Source organism: Chelmon rostratus, chromosome 18, assembly GCF_017976325.1.
Source record: "Chelmon rostratus isolate fCheRos1 chromosome 18, fCheRos1.pri, whole genome shotgun sequence".
NCBI lineage: Eukaryota > Metazoa > Chordata > Actinopteri > Chaetodontiformes > Chaetodontidae > Chelmon > Chelmon rostratus.
Window position 1 is genome coordinate 1,031,222 of NC_055675.1, and position 20,980 is coordinate 1,052,201.

A 20,980-nucleotide genomic window follows, 5' to 3' on the forward strand; every position below is an offset into this window, starting at 1 on the left:
TGCTATGCTCAGTGATAATAAAGACGATCTTGAATCTTGAATATTCAAGCTAATAAATAAAATATGAGCAACCCCAAAAAAGCAATAATGACATTGTTTGCAGACTATATTTGGGTGAGGACTTGGTTTTGGGGTACCAGGGACTATATGACCCCGGTACTGCTACAACCCTGGCTACTGGTTAGACCTCCTCGAACCGGCTCGTGGTCTACAGTTTCAGTCCGTCCTCCTCTGTTTTTCCTCCGCCCCCTCAACTTTATAAATGAGGCGAACAACAGCAGCCTGTGGCGACAGCTCCGACAGGCGCGGCGGAGCGGAGCAACATGGCGGAGAGAGGCGGCGAGCAGCCGCGGTCCAGCCGGTCCTGCTGTCCAGCACCGCAGTAGAGCCGCTCATGTTGTTTCAGGTCCCAGCACGGCGACGGGACACTTCGCTTCGACACTACGAGACACAAACTATGGTGGAAACGAGCGAGTGAGGAACTCGAGATGAGCCGACACGCAACAGGTAAGAGGCAAGTGCGGCAGCGTGTTCATCCACAGCGGCCGATGTGGCGGTGAGCTGCCTCTTCACTCAGCTGACACCAGCAAACCGTTTCACTCTGTAAGCTGCTGCTCATCTTGGCACCTTTCTGAAAGGTGGGGAGGAATTTGCCGGACCGGTTCTTCCAGCGGTCATATAACAAGGAGTGTCAGAAATTCTTGTCGGGCGTGTTTTCAAGAAAAATAATCATTTCCCACAAACCTTTCAGACGTCCAGGAGTCGGTGCAGGAGTGTGCGCCCTCCCCGCCGCTGCCTGCTGATCATGTGCTGGACTCAGGAGCTGTGCTGTTCCCTGGTAGCTATGAACCCCCCTCCTCTGCCTGCTGTGCTGTCTCATGGACTGACTGTCTGTGGCTTCCTCCACTGCATTCAGTGGCAGGCTTGGCCAGACCTGTCTCATCACTTAACAGTTGTGTTGAAGCGACAGGTGGTGATGATGTTTCTGAGTAAAATATAGACAATCATCACTTTATTTTCACTTATGCTGGATTGGAATTAAGTGCATGTACCAGTTATGTCCATAACTCAGGATGGCTCGCCAACCACTATTTTCCCAGCACACCTGTACATTTTCAGAATATTTGGGATGAAAATCATCTGTTATCATCATTTCTGTCTGTACAGGTGCTTTTGATCAACATGGCTGCCCTTTGATTGTGTTCCCAGTGGACAGACAAGCCAAACTCTCTTCAGAACTCAGCAAAGCAGAAGTGGTGGACTTCATAAATTACTTTCTGTGTCTGCACAAGTACGTGGCATCAGACAGGCTTGCTTGTGTGTGTGTGTGTGTGTGTGTGTGTGTGTGTGTGTGTGTGTGTGTGTGTGTGTACAAGAAGTAGGCCTACTGACGGTTGCATCGTTCTCTGTTGACAGTAAGAAGCAGGAGAAGGAGAGTTTGGTGTCAGTGGTGGCTGATCTGAGGCATGCCTCGCTCCCTACTATCAGGTTCATCACTGAGACGCTGCTTCTGCTTGAGGTACTGTCGTGGCAGACTGCACTGTGTGGTGCTGCTGTAGATACTAACCTATAGCCTGTTTCCAGTGATCGTTCTTAAACTAGATATCCACCACATTCAGAAAGTGATGCCCAGAATTTCACGGTAATGGCTCAAAAATTGGTTGTCCTTTTTGTGAAGGATTGTGAGACTGGATACCGCACTCCAAAATTGTGCCTGTTCACTCAAATGAAAGTTGCTCAACCAATGCAGTCAAGTCAAAAATGTTCTCTGCCTGCACATCATCTCTCCCTGGCCTTCCTCTCGGTCCTGCTGCACATTTCCACTTCACATTGGTATTACGCACACATAGCTCAGACCTAGACTAGAAATTATTGCAAATATGAAACGCTCAAAGTTTCAAAAAAAAGGGTAATACTTGTTTGCATTCGAAGGTGTCCATTCAGTAGTTTCACAGATGTCTTTTGCAGTGGAGGTCTATGGGACATAAATGCTTTTTGGGCTGCTAAGGATTCTTTTGTTGCAGCACCACAGTTCCCCTAGCCTCTTCATTCATGCACATCCAAGATTCACCTATGTGCTTTGTGGACATAGCAAGTTGTAAATAATGCTTCCTAAAAATGACTGAACTTTTGCAGCAGTTGTTCTGTTACGTTTGAGATAATTGTGCATTCACAAACACGGATGCAAAGGGACAATCTCCCTCTTTGTCTCACAAGCCTGAAGCCTGCAGGCCTGTTTGTGCTGACCGTATCACTTAAATACTCGGCTCTGATTGGACAGTTGCTTTCTCCTGTTTGTCACTGTACTGATGTATGACAAAGAATTTAATGTCTCATGTGATGTGTTTGCATGCAATGTTTTTCTCATTCAAGTCCCAGCAAGATGAGCATGTTCATGATGAAAGCTAATAATCCTGATGAACTGTCACAGCTCTGTCACCCGTTAGGACTGCACATCACGGCCTTTAACATATTTGTCCTTAAACTGCACTGGATACTGCTTACCATGCATGCTGGCAGTGGTTAAAAGCAAAAGAGTTCAGTGATTAGCAATGCAGAACACAGAGCTCAGTCTAGTCGGTGATGGCTCACTCATTGCCGGGTTTAGCTCAACTTTTTATTTGTCATGCCCTGTGGACATAGACAAGTATAACTGCAACAGCAGAACCGAGTTTGACCTGAGAAGAATGTCCCACCCTGAAGACAGTTTTCATCTCTGCTGTAGAAAGTATTTTGGTGTAATGTACTTGCATATTTCAAGTTAAAGTACTCAGAAACATGTAGGCACAGGGCTTTAGTGAAGGGGCAGCTTGCTGTTTCTGTTGTTGGTTCTGTCTGAATTATGTATTAACAGGACTTGGAGTTGGTCCTCTGCACACAGTGCAGTGACGTGCTCGACTTGTGATTTCCCTCTTGACTAGCAGAGCTCTTTCTTGCAGCAAGTTGTGCAACATTTGTTTTATAGATTCAAAGAACTGTGGACAAAGCTGGTCTTCAAAGTACGATTGTGTGTGTGTGTGTCACACATGCGAGGCTGGTCACATGCTTGGTTATTTAATAGAAAAGCCTCAGCCTCAGTTATGTAGGGGATGCTGCATTTTTGCATGTAGATCTACTGTTCTCCACTCAAGAAGAACACTTTTTTAAATGTTTTTTCGTGGTTTTATTTGCTGGCCTGATGTCAACATGCATACTGTGTTTAGATATTTTCATAATTACAAACTGCTGGGATTGTGACAAACCTAACACATAATTGCCACTGTCTTAATTTATGTGGTGGTTTTACCAAGACTGATGGATCTACTTAAAAGATTCATTCATTGATCAACAATGCTTGGTAACAAGCCAACACATGCGCAGCCATGGTCACATCACTGGATTAGAGCTCGGAGGCAGAGCAGGCAACTGCTCAGCCGTGTAGCGGCCACCAGTCAGCCCCGAGGAAAATAAGTCTGGTTTTTATTGACTGGCAGTGGACTTTGTTAATTTAATTTACTGCCAGTTTGTTAAGGAACTTAACATTGTACTTAAATGGTGTGATAACAAAGGCAGGACTGCGTTATTAGCTCATTTTGTCGCCCTGTCTTACAGAGGGCCCCGTGCCAAAACGTAGTTCTTTATTATTTTAGTTTCCATTGTGCTTACATGGTGCAAAAGAAAACCGTAAATAAAGTAATAAACAGAAACCACTTTTTACAATCTGAATTTGAACGAGGAGATCTCATTCCTGTGTGGGGAGTCGGCAGAGGGTCAGCCAGCTAAACCAGGGAGGGGCTGTGAAATGCAGAAGCCTGAAAAGTGCATGGTGTGTGCGACCAGTGACTAACTTTCATTTGGATGAACAGAGAGCCGTTTTGGAACACAGAATGCAGTTCTCTTTTGGATTTGGAGACTTTTTTTAATAGAGTCTGGGGGTCCTTGCATCCTGCATCCAGACTTTATGGAGCTTGAGCTATTGTGCCCTCTGCTGCTTTGATTTGTTTTTGAATCTCCCCCAGCTTTGTGCAAGGAAAATGCTTACTTGAGGGAATATTCCTGAAGTCTGATGCAGCAGCATGAGCAACCCAAGCCATTAGATTCAATGTTATACTTGGTTGGTTTTCTGTCCACCTTTTCCTTCTAGCTGCACAAGCGGACCGTCCACAGTGTGTATATAGTTCAGCCCAAAAAGAAGGATGCTGTGAAGCTGTTACTGAAACTCCTGCCTCCGTCCAAGTCAAACACTGCCTCTTTAAAGGTGAATGAAAGAGCACACATGGGACCCCTGGGTTTGCTTTAGGTTTGACTTCAGAAGGTGACACTGATCTCGTCTTTTTGCAGAAAGTCCTTCTGAAAGAAATCCCCGAGCTCTCCAACTACATTGACCGAAGCCAGCTAACAGCACCGTTGGGCGGCTATCTTATTTACTGTCACCGGAGTTGGGTCGCCTTCATTAAGGTAATTTCTTTTTGGAAAATGTCATGCCTCTGTCAGTAGATCTACTCTTGACTGCCTCAGAGGAAACAGTACGACTGGCTAGTTTTATCATGAAGGCTGGCTGAACGTTAGTAATCGCTACATTTAACACAAAATAGGTGAAAATGTATCCTGTTAACGTTGTTGTGTTGGAATCAGTTCAGCAACATGAAAATATTAAAAATGAATATATGCAATGAGCATCCCTCCACAGGTCAACCACTCTGACCTATCTTAACGAAAGCAAAACCTATGAAGCTGTCTTATGATCAGTCAGAGGGCTCAACACAAAGCAGCATTGTCCTCTCTCTGTCTCTCTCTCTGTCTCTCTCTCTGTCTGTCTGTCTCTCTCTCTCTCTGTCTCTCTGTGTTCTCCATACATCTGAAGGAGCATATAACTCTATTTATCTGACATACCATACTACAGCCAAATGATTTTCTTCCAGCTAAATCATGCATCTGTGTGACGGCGTGCTCAGCTCACTCAGTCACGATATGTTTTCGTTTGTGAATCCATCCACGAGAGCCGTCGAAGCGGCTTGCGTCTGTTGTTTGTTACCTTGGTGAAGCTTGTGCAAATGCCTCGCGTAATAAGCTGACCTTATTAGCAAGTGAAAGGAACCCCTCTTTCAATCACATTATACATTCAGTCACGTTCAGCTGGGGCATTTGGACATGACAGCAGTATTCATTAACCATGGCAGCTCTCTGCCTACAGCAGACCTATCCACGACCTCCACTAGACCTACATTTAGGTTGTGGGTGTTGAGCAATTACATCAACTTCTATTGAGCATAAATCAGAGCAGACCTACAATTAGTCCATCATTAGAGTAATTCATTTCCACTATAAAAGTGAGTATAAATCACATTTTAAAAACCCATACTTAAAGCTAGTTAAAAATAAGATAAATCCAAAATGTTACCATTGAAACGTTGCGATCTATGGCCTTGTTTACAACACAATAGCAAACTTAATATGAACCATCTTGGTCTTACTATGATGGTGGTGTTTTAAAGCGTCACGGGGTCTGTGCTGCTTTTTGCAGGAGATTGATGCATTTGTCAGTGAGTTCCTGTCTGTGGTCCAGCGGCTGCCCACATGTATCTCCACCCTACATGCTCTGTCCAAGCTGCCGCTGCCCTCCACCTTCACCGAGCTCCAACACTTCTGCTGCACCAACGAGGCCAAGTTCCAGCAGCTCAGGAGGTCAGGCTCACTGTTGTTCTTCTGCTCCTCCCATAGGCCAATGTTGGTGTACTCGGGGAGCTGAATCGTTGTCGCTGTGTGATCAGTCTAACAAACACGCACAGGAAAGAACATTGAATATTGTCAAACACAAAATACAAGTTCATTCAAACTCAGCAGAGCATTGCAGCCATGCCATTGAAAATAACACTAAACTGTGAGTTTAGAAAGAAGCTTTGATCACTGCTGTGGCTGCTGGAATATATTGAATATGATATATAGAAATAAAAGTGTTTTCCACACCAGTAACAAGTACACCACCAGTATAGGTCACGTAATCAAGACACAAAACACTAAATGGTCTCATGATATTCTCTTTTACCCAGCATCAAACTAACCTCTATATATTTTTCTGTCTGTTTTGGTATGCAGTGAGTTGGGGCTGGACAAGCTGCTGAGGCATTGTGAGAATGTGGTGGACAACCTGCGTTACCCCGAGAAGGAGCCGTGCTACCAGGCGATGGCTGGCACTGCCCTCTTCAGTCACACTACCTTTGACATGCTCCAGAACCACAGCAGGTACTGCAGGCAGCCGGCTCCCACAGTGCTCAATCCAAAGAAATACTCCTCTCAGATGCCTTTGTCTTAATCCTCTGTAATAACAGTTCCCATGCATACCATTCAGCAAGGTTGCAGTGGTCCTGGGTCGCACAACAGCGAAAGAACAATGGCAACATAATTTGTGTGCATGTTTGCAGTGAGGCTTTTAATAAATGTTAATCTACACAATTATAGCTGACATTTTCTGATGCTCAAATGTGATGATCTTAACTATTTTGTTTAATGAATGTGACCTTTGTGGCCCCAGATTGGCTTGTTCTGGGATTGTCTGTGTAAAGATAGAAAAGCAAGAAGGCAGGTACAATGTCCCAATTTAAGACAGTCACATATCTAATCATACCAAACAACTGTGGGATACATCTATGCATTTTATATAAGCCAGTTTGAGTCCATTCATTTGGTTATTTTAAGTTGTTTGGGATTAAGAAATCACTTAATGGCATACAGTGTGCTGTGATGAATATAAACTGATCATGCCACCTGTAAGTTAAATATCTTTTTTGTATTTTACAGGATAACTGCAGCTGTGGAAAAAGTGGAGCTGCTGTGGCAGCAAGCCTTTTCTAAGGCTCGCCTCCAGCTGCAGGTGTTTCAGCTGCGAGAGCATTCACTGCAGGTGAGTCAGTAGACAGCCGCTCAGGCCTGAGGCTGCTGTCAAACCTAGCCTGCTTTGGGCTATGTGGGGCTCGTGTGAAAGCTGTCAATGAGGCTGCGGACTAAACAACAGGACCAAGACAGCCTAAAAAGTGGGGTCTGCTTCCAAGCGGGCTCTGGTGTTCGTTTGCAGTTTGAAAGCAAAGCGGACTGACCACAGGATTTTAGTTGATTTGTGATTTTTGGCATGAATTTAAAGAGCCAAACTGTTCATTTTCTGGCTGTGAATTGTCAAGGAAGTGATCTTACAAGCAATGTATGTATTTATGCAGATCACTTGGTAACTCTTGAAACTCGTGAGTGTCAGCGCCTGAGTGTGGGAATGTTCCCTGACCAATTCTAAAGTAAACAGAACTCAAAACGGGTGTGCTCTGCTTCTGTTCTACTCTGTGTATCGTAGAAGTTCCTCATTAAAAAGTAGCCCAAGCACAATAATGTTATGATAGAAGAAGCCTGTTTTTTTTTGGTCAGTTTCTATGTTTAGCATTAGTTATAAGGTTCGAGTTGCAGTCTTGAGTAACGTTTTGAGATCTTTATAACACCAGAGAAGATGAATAAACTGCAGTAAAGTGCAGCTTGACTTCCTGTGAGTCACCACAATGACTCCATGTAGTGCAGATGATGCAGGATGACATCACCAAGACTGTCCAATGAATGAAATACCTGCTCTGACTAACCTCCTGTTTTTAAAAGGCCAAACACAACTAAAAAGAAGCAGTGTGTCATGTTATTGCTTGGTCCAGACAGAATGAAGTAAACTGCAGGTGTGACGGTGCTCTGCGTTGCGACAGCTGCACTGCATTCGTGTTTATTTTAATGAAAGAACATGTAATCTTGGAACGTTGTTGCGGCTGGCTACTGCCTTTAATCCTTATCAAGGACTTTCACACCACAGCCCTTCCCTTTTAACAAATATGGCGATGACCTCAACAGCATGTTTGTTGGAATTATTAAAATGTCTGAATACTCTTATACCAACATAACTAGCTGTGGTTAAAATGACCTTAATGAACTTCTGCTTACAGATCACAGAGCAGATCAAAACTCTCCTTCAAGAGAAACTCCAGCCTTACAAAATTGAGATTGCCAAGGATGCTGCAAAGGCAGTGATGTTGGTGTCCGAATTTAAGGCGTCCATTCATACTCCTGCTATGGTAACTTATTTAGTTGCTGAGTTCTGTTCCTTTACTTTGCATAACATGTAGCCTGTTATTTTCTTAAGTGTCCTGGAAGTGTCTTCTCTTGATCAGTTTGGATGTTTGGTATCAGTCACATCTCCACTCTCCTATATACTTGTTTCCTATCAGCAGTAGTTATATCAGTGGTTAATGCACAGTATAATAGTATAGTCTTAGTATAATATAGTACAGTGTAGTCATATTCTCTGTGATTGAGTAGTACTCTTGCTAACTTGTCTCTTCAAATTCCAAAACCGGTCCCCTACCAGGCACTTGTCCGCTGTGCTGAAGATGTGATCCACACGTTAGCGGAGATCCTGCCCTTTGATGGTCAGACCAGGGACCACTGGGTTCTGGATCTGGAGAGGCTGAAGGAGAAACTTCACTCTGCTGTGCTCTTCATTCTCCAAACCCTGAGAGCAGTTTCCAACTACCATAATTACTACAACAAGGCAAGTTCTCAGCATTTTGTCTTGTAATTGTAATGCTGTGATTTTATTGGCTCAGTCACAAATGCATTGCGTGCATAAATTGGTCTGTCATGAAAATCACATTGAAACATTGTGAATCTTGTATCAGGGCCATAACACAACAGGTGCCGCAGCCTCTCACAAAATTTCATTTGACTACTCTATCAATTTCCATTTTTAATGAACATTAATCTGGGGAGATCAGGTGTATGTCCTCTGGCTACAGGGCTGTGTAGCAATTCAATTCAGTTCAATTCAACTTTATTAACACTGCGCCAAGTCACAACCAAAGTTGTCTCAGGACACTTTCCATATAGAGCAGGTACAGACTTCTTTATCTACAAAGACCCAACAATTCCCTCATGAGCAAGCACTTGCCGAAAGTGGTGAGGAAAAACTTCCTTTTAGCAGGCAAATGCTCGAGCAGAACCAGGATCTGGGTGGGAGGCCATCTGCTTCAACCGGTTGGGAGAGAGAGAGTGAGAGGTTCAGGGATAGACAGAAATCACAGCATTGACAGTTCTAATAGATTCATAGCTATATATAGTTTATATGGTTTAGTATGTACATATGTGGTATATTTATGTGATGTATTTACATATTAATAGCAGATAGTATATGAACATATTACAGCACTATTGATCAAATGAGAAAGGTAGTATAGCTAATAGTAAGTAATATAAAATAATAAAAGTTGCAGTGGATGTCTGGCAGGGCCACGGCAGGAGATGCAGCTGTAATCAATAGTCCAGGTTCAGCTGTTCTCCATTCGGACCTGCGAGATGAAAAAAGACAAAGACTCCGGGGAAGAAGTCAAGTCAGTAACATGCCTTCATAAGACAGGAATGCATACAAGCAGGTGAACTGTCAGCTGAAGAGTAAAAATTGCTTGGTGTCAGATGATAATACAAGGTTAAGAAAAGCTACTGTAAACCATTTCTTTCAAGAATAGTAGAACTCGGTTTGAACGTATGACACAATACTGTATACACCACGTATCCTCAAACTGTTTACTGTTGTGTTGCAGGCCAGCAGCTGGTACACTCTGGTCCTCTGTGAGAACTTGCTCCAGGAGATGCTGTCGGGTGTTAATGCAGATGGCGCTCCCATGCAGAGGCAGAGCAGGACCTGGGGCATGATCCCTGCATGGAGGCACAAAATGTCCACTTTCCTGCACAAGAATCCCTGTCCAGATTTGGAGGAGCTGGTTCATCTGGCTCATCTGTCTAACGTCATCCCAGATGATGAGCTCCAGCAGGCGGGCAAGCAGATGTCTCACAGGTGAGTAGCATTGAGTTGCATGACACATTTTTTTGTACTTTTGGTTTTTGTCCTCTTACACTAGTTTCTTTCAGTTAGTGCATTAATGACCACATTATACAAAATCAAAAGACATCTTTAATGAATCTGTGAATAAATCTGGTCCTGGCTGTTAACTGGTGGCTAAATGGTGGCTAGCTTGTAAAATGGTTGAAAACTCTGCAAATGTGCTTCAGTTTTTGAGACAGATAGTGTTTACTCCACATCTGCACCAACGTGGAACAGTTTGTCTAAGCAGAAATGGTGTTGATGAATTCCTATCTGACTGTCAGAGTGTTGGCAAAAAGTATTACATGGCCAATTTTTGATTTTTTTGACTCAACTCTTAGATGCATGACCCTGAGGAAACTCCTGACCTCTTCAGGACCTGTGGCTGTCAGTCACCTCCAGCTGGCCTTACAGTGGCAGTATGAGTTTTTGCGGAGGGGCCATGTGACACACTCCTGTTCTGATAGTCCTACAAACAGAACAGCTAAGGACTTTCAAGACCTCGTTAAATGTGAAAGTGGTAAGGAAGCGGCCCATCTTCTCAGATTGTCTCCTTCAACTGCAGTTACTGGGGTGGTGTCCGCTGAGGGCAAACATCCCTCCCTCTGCTCATTCGACTCAGGTTTCGATGGAGCTGGAAGCAGCCAGCTGGAGGCCTGGGGAGGGAGGGATGGAGTGGAAGGTCTATCTAGATTAGCTGGGACCAGAGACTTTATGAGACCTGTCTTGAGCCAGCCTGAAATCCACACTGAGAATATCTCCCATGTGTCAGATTGTAAAGATCACAAAGAGGAGTTTGACTTTGGTTCTGTGGGAAACTCCTCCAGGGCTAGCATCCAGATCATCCCTAAAGTGAGTGTGGATTCCCTCAACTTTGAGATCAAAGTGAAGCGCTCAGCTGCGCTACCCAGTAATCCTTGGCTTAGTTTGCCGGTAGACAATCTGGAAAACTCGTATATGGTTACCATTACACAGAACCCAACACCGCAAAAGAGAGACCTACAATGCCATGACCTCTCAGACCCCTGCACTAGTGCCGACCAGGCCAACAGGTCCGGAGATCAGCCCACACAGACGGTGGTGTCGAGCAGCACACAGTCCAGAGGGCCACAGAGCAGGGACTGGATACTACATTCACAAAGCAGTTTGGAGGATCCAGAGTTAAGTCCCATTTGCAACATCCTCTCCAGCACTATCACAGATGAAAGAGACAAGTCCATCTGCACCACAGAGGGGATTCCCACTCTTCTCTGGGATTCTTATGACCTCCATGACCAGAATCAGGATTCTGTTGATGGGTAATGTATCTGTTTCAGTATTTGAGTTTAGGGTTTCCAAATAATCAAGTACGAATGACTTTGAATCCAAACCAAGTACTTTGAGCTAAACTATGTTGTAGAAGGGGCTCTAGTCTTTCGTGGTGCCTCCACTGTCTTTCTCCCTCTACAGTTTTTCCACTCATCTGTGATGTTGAAACCAAAATATTTCCACACATTCCATCTCAAGTGGTTTGGCATCATGATTTACAAACCTACTTTACTGACGGGACCCATGGGTCAGACAGTGTATCAGTACAGCTCTGCCTAGTTCTTCAGCAATTCATGTGGGATTTTGAATTTAAACAGATGATTACAGAACATTGATTATTTTCCTGAAAAATAAACAGTGTATCAAATAATGGAAAGAACAGGACAGCCATAGTTTGGCTTCACATATAAACAAATGGACTTTAAAGCAAGCTTGTGTAACTTCTGCTGAACCATGGCCACAATTGACAACTGACCACCCACCCCCCCTTAATGTAGCGATGCTTGTTAAGTTTTCCATTCTAGCAAGGGATGTATGCAACTTAGTCATAAGTTTTGATTAGTTGTGGACCTCAGACAGAAGTGGATACAAGCAGGCTTCTCATTTCTAGTCAGTAACCACCAATTTCTGCAGCCGAAATGACAATTGTCATTGACCGATTATACCAGCCCCAACTACTGAAGAAATTAATATTTATTTCTAAATGTAGTTGACTGCTTTATATAAGAAAAGGGTTTTTAGGATGAGGACTAGTTGATTTATTTTGCAAACATAACACTATACTGGATAACGGTTTGCTTGTTGTTGCTGGATCGCCCCAGATCCAATGAAAAGCAGGACAGAGCTGCTAATGTTAGCCTAGCATCCAGGACTGGCTCCCACATAGTGAATGATGGATTATTCCCACAAAATAGTCTAGTTGGCTAACCAGTGGTCTTTAGAAGTAGTATTAGTTTTATGCCACTCAAGGTAGTAAGCTAGTTAGGCTGGTGTTCCGAAGTGAACATCCTATATTAAAACAGATAAACACACCTGTCCTTACTATCTCGCTCTTGTGTTTTTTGGCTCTGGAAAGCTGTAAAAAGATAATCCTCTCTACTCTTTGGAAACAGTTACTATGAGAGCACCATGCACACTCCTCCGATGTACAGTGAAATCTGAAGCTTGGATCATGGATCATGAGAGCTAAGATTTTATTTAAGAGATATAGCTTTTGTATATCAGCATTTAAGCCTTGTATTTGTTCATTTGACACTGCCGGGGTTGGAGCTTAAATAATAAGGCTAAAATTATCATACATGGCATAAAAACAAATCTAAACAACACATTATTTTAATGGAATACATAAAAGTTGGTAAAAATGTACTATGACAGTACAGCAAATAGAACAGTCATCACTCTATGTAACGGATTGCTGACATGAGCCACCCTTCATTTTTATACCAGAACAATATAGCAGGAAAATGTGTACTGAATTGAGCAAGAGTGCATTTTATTGCACAAGTTAAAAATTGACAGTCTTGGCTCGAAAAATGGATTGAATGTTGACAACCTGTGAACATCTGAAGCTCTTTAAAGTGTCGTTTTGAAAATCTGCGAAAGCTGGTGGTGCAATGCACATTTACAGGAACTACTTTTACGAAAAGATAAAAACTACAACAAAGAGTTGAAAGCATGTAAAAGCTGAGTTGAGGCTGTTAGTTCAGTGGAACAGACTGCAGTCAGCCACACTTGGACGTTATAGGGGGTTAGGATTGCCTTAGCTAAAATCAGTTACCAAGCAGCACATTTCATGTTTGGGATTTTTTGTTGTGTTTTTTCCTTTTTCCAGCTTGATTGATATCTCTCCGAATGACTGGGATGAAAAGGAGCAGGAAGGTTTGAGGGAGGTGGAGAAAATCCTGGACAGGGCTGATGAAATACTGGAGGTAAGAAATGTAGGGCTGGATGATTGCTGCCATGTAGGGCTGCAACTAGTGATAATTGTAAATATAGGAATCAATAAATTGTCACATAACATCAAATGCCCATCTCAAGTTACAAGAGCCAAGATTCTTCTTTGAGAGTTAAATGTCTTACTCTACAGAAAGAAGAAAATGTTCTGGCTCAGGAGGCCGTGCTGGATGCTCTGCTGAGGTCTGAGGACAGGTACAGTCGGTGGCCACTGTGGGACAGTGAGGACCAGCTCGGTGCGGTACGTGAAGCAAACTGTAAATCAAATCAAAGATGTAAATGACCATGTTAGGAGCAGCTCTTCATGAAACATAAAACATGAGACTCAGTAATGGACTGAAGAAAATTTAAGAAAAAAAGAAAATTTAAATCAGTTCATCATAACCATCAGTTCAGTATGCTTTCTCTGCTTATGCCCATTTAAGATGTCATCCAGTGAGCTGGCCGAGGCTGGTGTTCTTGGCCTCGAGGACTACCTCGTCCCTGCAGAATCTGACAACCTCAGTGAATCCAGATCAACTGCATCACAAAGTGAAACTAAGGCTTCTGGTGACGCGGGGGACTACACTCAAACTGCCACAGGAGCAGATACGGTAGCATTTCCCAGCCATCCAGACCTTCTAACGGAGCTAAGAAAAGTCCACATCCTGGATGAGCTGATCATGGAGGAGCACCGGAAGATCCACGAGCTCCAGTGCCACAAAGAAAAGCCCAACGAGGACCTCTGTGGGAGCAAACATTTGGATACAAACAGGCTGCCAAATATTAGCAAAGAGAGGGAGGCATTTCGGTTACAATTGGAAAAAGAGAAAAGTGAGGTGGATAAGCTTGAGAAGAGTTTGCTCAAAGAGAGCAAAGGGAAGAAGCAAAAGGACAGAGCTAGAAAGGTTGTTAAATGTTCTATAATGGAGAAAGCTGGAAGTGAGATTAAGGAGGACCGAGCGCTCTGTGAAGAGCTTTTATCAGGTAGCAATAACAAATCACACAGAACACATTCAGAATATGTGATCCACAGTCATTCTCAAGCTCAGGATACCTGTGAGACTGAACATATTCAGGCAGATTTGGGTCCTGATGTTATCAAAGAGTGTACACCCCAAGGCTTGGTTCCACTTCCAGAACTTCCAGATTCCCAATATGAAGATCATTGCTCTGAAGCTGAGCCATCAGTGTTTAATAGAACTACATTAATTACTACCTCTGATTTGATGGAACCTCCTGAAGAGGTGGTAATCCAACCTCAGGGATGTGTCTATGAAAAAGAGTTTGACAGATCTGGTGAAAATGCCACCATATGCAAACCAGAAGCTTCTCTAACCCTTGAAATGAGGCCAGATGATGGAGCTTTTGACCCAGGTGGAAAAACACACCTTCCTCCTGTGCCTAAGCCGAGAAAGACTTCCCTTCCTGTGAACTACAACCCCACAGAACACGAAACTCCTCATTCCACAGAGCTGCAGATTCCAGCTCTGTCCTCAGCTTCTCAAAATCCTGGTATTGTGCAACTTGATCTACAAGATGAGCCACTTGATGAGCCACTGCCAGAGACTGTGACCTCAGTCATCAGCCACAGTCTGGTCCTAAATGCCAATGTGAAGGAACACAGCAACAACAACAATAATAACCACGTGTCCCCAGAGAAATGTGACCTGCCATTAGTCCACTTGTCTGAAATAACCAGTAAAGATGAAGAGGATCACTCAGTGGTACCTGCATGTTTGCTACAGACAGATTTAGACCCAGCAGAGAAAATCCAGACTTTATCTCCTGTAGATGAGTGTCCACATCAACAGTCAGAACCTCCTGTCCAGTCTCTGGACTTTGACCCCAGTGGAAGAGATGAGCAGTTTGAAGTCATGCCTGATGGTGTTCAGAGCTCTGAGGTCATGAGGGCATCAGGTTCTGGGTCACCTGGGATTCAGGCCCAGCTTAACATCAACATGAGAGAGGTACACACTCTATCTTGTGGTAACTTAGTAGTAACACAAAAGCTTTTCTTAAAGATATAGTTCAACCTTTTGAAATATGCTTATTCACTTTCTTTCTGACACTGAGAGAGAAAGTTAAGATCAATCCGAGTCAGGTGCCGAGTCAGGACTTAATGTTAGACATATCTTTCTACTTCAGACAGAGGCCTGCTTCCAAACTTAATGCTAAGCTAGGCTAACCACTTCTTGACTTCAGCCTTTAGCCTTTTGTAAGCCTGGTGAGCATACCCAGCATTGTTTTTCATTTGACATGTTTTTCTTAATGTGATTGCAGATGACAGATTTCAAGACCCCCATAGTACTGGATACAGGGTCTGGTCTGATGAAAGCAGGATTTGTAGATCAAGACCTCCCAAACATTATATTCCCAACAATTATTGGGACGCCGAAATATGAGGTAAGGACACATACCTAATGCATTACCTCTTGCTCTCTACAAAAAGGCATTGTGTGTCTGGCACTCACGTATTTTGTCTCTGCAGGAAATAATGAATGGTAACCTTGAAAGGGAGGTCTACATTGGACATGAGGCTCAGCACATGAGAGGGGTCCTGGCTCTGAAGCATCCCATAAAGAACGGGATCATTCGTAACTGGGATGAAATGGAAAAGGTTAGTAGGAACACATATCTGTTGTGATGTGATGCCACTTGGTGTTGCTCCTGGAGTTACTGGATGTCTGAAAAAGAATGGTCAGATTTTTTTTTCTTTTCCTTTTCCCCAAGGTGACAGGGAGAGCCTGAGAACTCCCACATTTACCACATAGTAAAATTTTTTGAGGTGTCTTACATTCTCCATCATTCATTACACTTCTTTTTGATGCTTCCACATTCCTGGCACATACTGTGTGATCATACATTCTCCAAAGACTGTAAGATCATGCCTTAAGACTATTCCTGAGAGTCCAAATGTTAGCCTGTGAGGGCAGGCTTCAACTTCCACACAGGGTCAGAGTTTCCTTGGTTTCCTTCCTCCTTATGGTCACTAAGTCCAGCTTCTTACTAGTTTGTCCCTCAGCGTCTGTTAGCTCTCTTGACCTGCCTATGAGTTGGAGGACTAAAATAGATGCGTTTGTGGCTGCCAATTTGCTTGTTACCTTGACTAACTTTATAAATGGACTGCTCTGATTTTAGATTTGGCATCACACGTTCCAGCAGCTGTGTGTGGATCCAGAGGAGCACCCTGTTCTCCTGACTGAGGCGGCCATGAACCCCTCGGAGAACCGTCAGCGCATGGTGGAAACCATGTTTGAGTGCTTCAACGTTCCCTTCACCTACGTGGCCATGCAAGCTGTGCTGGCACTTTACTCAACAGGGAGATCCAGTGGTAATTTGATCAACTGATACTTCTTTTTCTGAATTTTAGTTGTGATTTTTGTTGAATAGATGCTCATGGATGGATGCTTAATTAATTCAAGATAAGGACTTAATAGCAGTTTCTTGTGTCTTGGACTTGGACCATCTGTCTTATCTTGGGATTTGAAACTGCTGTGTGATGGCCATGTTTTCCTTCTTAGATCAAAAAGGAAATGTATTAATGGCTTTTCATGCTTGTTTTTCTTGAAGGTGTGGTGTTTGACTCTGGAGATGGAGTGAGCCACAGTGTACCTGTGTTTGAGGGATACTGTCTACCTCATGCAGTGCAGCGCTTCCCTCTGGCTGGTGTAGATGTTACACTGCATCTTACAAAGGTATTCACTGCCTTTTTTACATCTCCACAGCTTTTACTCAAAGGTTGACATCTGATTTTAATTCAAGGTCAGAGGTCCTGAATGATTGCTGATACATGTAGAAAATGAGAAAATAGAAAATTATTTTCAAAACCAACTCATGACTTTCCAACTTCGCCCTGTTCCCCGCAGTGCCACCTCTCCCTTTGTGGACCAAGTGCCAGTACTCTGCAAGCGTTTCTGTAAAGACAAATGTGAATCAAGTCATTACAGAAAATTAACGCAATGCCACCTAAAAGTGACAATACATGATCACTGTCTAAGTATAGACACACTGGTGTCTGTTCTTTATTGGTGTCCACATTGCAGAGCAGCATGTCCCGTCGTGTCCTGTAAATTAATCTGTAGGTTAATGTTCTGCGTCTTCAGTCCCTAAATTGACCATTTTGCTTTGCCTGTGATCAAAGCTTCTGCAGGAACAAGGAGTGTGCATGCGCACCACAGCAGAGATGGAAATAGTGAGGGAGATGAAGGAGAAGTGCTGCTATGTGGCACTCAACTATGAAGATGAGCTGAGTCCGGTGGGGTCGTCCTGCAGAGAGATGCATTACACCATGCCAGATGGACAGATCGTCACTCTCAGCACGGAGAGGTTCAGGTAACTGTCTGCACGTCATGTCCAGTTTAAATGGACACTCAACCCACTCAGTGGGGTCTTAAAATGGAAATTTAAGAACTCTAAATTTCATGTTTTGTCATGTTTTAATAATATCAGATGCTGTTTGGCAAATGACTAGCTAAATGTAAAACACATCAAACAAAAAGTGATCTATGATGAGCACATTTGGAGTCAAGTTACAGCTGATCTCACTTCTATATTCTGTGCAGAAAGAGAAATGTTAAAAAACAAAAAAAACAGAACTCCACTTTGGTCCAGACTGAAAATATCTCACCAGCTTTTTGAAGGATTACCATGAAAACATATGTGTGACCCCCGCAGGATGAACCCCCTGACTTTTCCTCCAGTGAGATTGACATTTTGGTTTTAAGTGAAATATACCAACAATTATTTCCATGACTTTGGTACAGATATTAGTGTCATCCTCAGGATGAATTGTAATCACTTTTTTCATCTTTTCTTCTGCCACCATCATCACGTCCAAATTTTAATTTGTCCAGTAATTTGGTTTGTGACCAAATACTTGCAAAACTTATAACCGTTAATAGCGTGACCGCCCTCAAACTGAACATCAAACGAAGACCGATCCTGCTCGAATGGATTGTTAAATTAGTTGGGGCCCACCAGGTTAGGGCTAAACCAGGGCTTAAGCAGTAGTGTCTACGTGGCTTTAGTCTTGTTGAATAATGTGAAATGCTGACTTCGGTTCCAGAGTCTTGTCCCTCAGGTGCTGCACAAATGTCAGCTGACAGTTGAGACAGTCCAGCTGCCTACAACAGGGCAACTACCTCTTATGACAGACTATTAAAATAGGTCTACCACTCACCCCCTCATTCATCCAGGGCCCCTGAGATCCTCTTTAAACCAGAGCTGATTGGACGGGACCATTATGGGATGCACGAGAGCATCTTCAAGTCAATCCTCAGCTCAGACATTGACCTGCGGCGCTGCTTCCTGGGAAACATTGTACTTTCAGGTAACAGTTGTTTTGTGTTAAGGTGTTACGCAACAGTCTGAGGGTACTGAGATGTGCTCCAGCTCTAGCAGTAAATCAGAAGCAAAGCTTGCCATGTCTTATGCTTTCATTTGGTTTAAATTATTTGATGATTTATTTTAATCTCTTGCTGAAGGTGGGAACACTCTGCTGGCTGGCCTGCCTGAGCGCCTCCAGGCTGAAATGAAAGGTCTGGTTCCCACCCACATGGGGGAGAGTGTTCGCGTCACCAGCCCAAAGGACAGAGACTTCTCAGTGTGGAGCGGAGGCGCTGTGCTGGCGAACCTGCCCACCTTCAGCTCTGCATGGATCAGTCATGAAGAGTATGAGGAGTATGGACCGCAGATCGTCTTCAGGAAGTGCTTCTGAGGGGACTACTGTAAGGTTTGGACGCCAGACTCCAAGAATGAATTTTATTTAACCAAGTGCAATATACCTACAGCTGGAATACAGTGCCATGGCTTGGTCCTTGTTCAAACACTTTGTCTTTTAAATGTAGTGGTGAGTTTTTCTTGGTGGGCTCTTACTTGACACCAGTAGGTTTCTGTTGACCTGCTGCATGCTTAACGCGTTTCCTAGTGAGATCCACCATCATGGCAAGGATGTCTATCGTGTCCATCCTGTCTATCAATGTCATTGTCCCTCAATAACCTTAACTGTGTCTTATGTTTCTCATTTTAGCAATGTATTTCTGTGTCGTGTGAATTTAAGCGCAAGTATATAAATGTTTGTGGTTAAGGGACTAGAATTGAAGCTGGCCTTCAGTTGACGTCTGCTAAATTTATTTCCAGAATAAGCCATTGAGGACATAATGAAAACTCAATATGCTGACTATATATTAATATTACAGTACATATTTATATAAAATTTAAAGTAAGCAGCATTAAATGATCTCTATGATGAATTATTCAGGCCCCTGTTTGGAAAGAAAATTGTTCTCATAACATGACTTAGAATATTACTTTTGTCTTCATATTTTGATGTTTGTAATGTGACTTTTCTCCTCACAATTACAACTTTTTGTCATAAAATTCCAACTTTTTTTTGTAATGCTATGACTTTTTTCAAAATATAACAATTTTCCTTGCCTTTTTTCCCCTAGCAGTGGCCCTAATACTCATTAAATATGGTGACTCCAAAATCAAGTAAAACATCACTGTACATGAATGTTTGCTTTTGCTGCAATAATATGAACTGAAGAGGAGAAAAGTATGAAGCCTATATTCACAAAATCAGTTAGCCAAGGTTTCCCACATGTTGATTCTCCACCTGAGTTGACCTTTGATCAGTGAATGTCAGAATGTATTTAAATAATGAAGTGCATGGTTGGTGAGAAGTGAAGCACAGTATTGGCTTTGTATCACTTTGTTTCAGTCTGTTGAATGAGCAGATGTGAAATGCTACGGCTGCAGGTACAGTGTTAGTTGTGTCAAATTGAAATTCTCTTAAACATTTTTCTATTTGAGTGCAGTGTTTTGCCACAGTTTTTCTTGTTTTCCCTAAAATATCTTCTGATCTGAGAGCAGTGGTTGTGTGGATTTCTTTTTAACACTGACACAGTAGTGTTGTAGTAGTAGTGATGTTCTGTGGAAGGTGTGCCAATGGTGTCAGAACGGCTGCATTTAGTGCATTATCATGAATTCTGACAAACCCTCTGTCAACCATGTATATTTATACTTTGTATACTTTTTTGAAAGTTTTCTCTTTTGAATGACTTGTTTTGTTGCTTGTAATTGAGTTGTACCATATTGCACGGACTGCTTTGTTTGCATGTTTTTCTCTGTATTTCTGAAACTGCCTCTCCAAAGGCATGGGGTTGTCATGTGACCTAAAGCTCAGCTCTTCAGTGGAGATCACCGTTAAATGTGACTGTGGGAGCGCCATCCTGAGCCTCATTCTGCCTTGTTTACTGGGTGTAGTTTGAAGCTAGTGGGCCATTTTGTCTGAATCTCTCCTTCTTAAAATGTACTGTGACAAAAGTTTCACCATTTTCCACCCAAACCATTATGTCTGTTTTTATAATAAATATTATAATCCTCATGCTTTTGTGTCATTCCTTTTTGTTCAGTCACATGTGTCATTGTACATAGCCGGCTGATGTGCCCTTGAGCAAGGCACTTAACCCCCCAATATGCTCCCCAGGCGCTTGAATGCAGCCCACTGCTCCTGTGTTTCACTGGATGGTGCCATGTGTGTGTTTCAGTGAATCAGTGATGGGTTAAAAGCAGAGAATAATTTCCCAGTTTGGGATTAGTAAAGTAAATAAAATAAAATGGGAAAAAAAAACAGTATTTTTCACTGTTGTGGAAACTACTCAGATGGGATTTCTGCTAGTTCTGTCTTGTGTGTCTAGTGTCAAACAAGTTAGTTCCACATTTAATGAAGTCTTTATAGAAAGTGACTTATTAGTGTGTTTTTAGTAATCCACCTTCCTGTTGGACCGACAGAAACGTACTGCTGAGCTGTAACTGTAGTGCCCTCTAGCGGACACCGTCACGTAATGCGTCCATGGTTGA

At 43.0% G+C, this 20,980-nt stretch overlaps 2 protein-coding genes across 2 annotated transcripts; both read left to right on the plus strand.

The window, feature by feature from the left end:
• Window positions 1-337: 337 nt before the first annotated feature.
• Window positions 338-8,575, plus strand: si:ch211-241j12.4 (guanine nucleotide exchange factor DBS). The gene is made up of 11 exons (XM_041959306.1): window positions 338-507; window positions 752-838; window positions 1,168-1,291; window positions 1,417-1,519; window positions 4,124-4,237; window positions 4,321-4,437; window positions 5,504-5,664; window positions 6,076-6,222; window positions 6,778-6,880; window positions 7,944-8,072; window positions 8,366-8,575. Exons 1-11 carry the CDS (start codon window positions 489-491, stop codon window positions 8,573-8,575), a joined length of 1,314 nt encoding a protein of 437 aa, XP_041815240.1. The 5' UTR covers window positions 338-488.
• A 1,030-nt stretch (window positions 8,576-9,605) lies between these two features.
• si:ch211-241j12.3 (uncharacterized protein LOC566552 homolog) lies at window positions 9,606-20,452 on the plus strand. Its single transcript, XM_041959386.1, has 12 exons — window positions 9,606-9,847; window positions 10,216-11,172; window positions 13,014-13,110; window positions 13,269-13,376; window positions 13,561-15,084; window positions 15,398-15,520; window positions 15,606-15,734; window positions 16,256-16,448; window positions 16,688-16,812; window positions 17,259-17,449; window positions 18,313-18,446; window positions 18,601-20,452. The coding sequence occupies exons 1-12, from the start codon at window positions 9,642-9,644 to the stop codon at window positions 18,831-18,833; spliced, it is 4,020 nt and encodes a 1,339-aa protein (XP_041815320.1). The 5' UTR covers window positions 9,606-9,641; the 3' UTR covers window positions 18,834-20,452.
• Window positions 20,453-20,980: the final 528 nt, after the last annotated feature.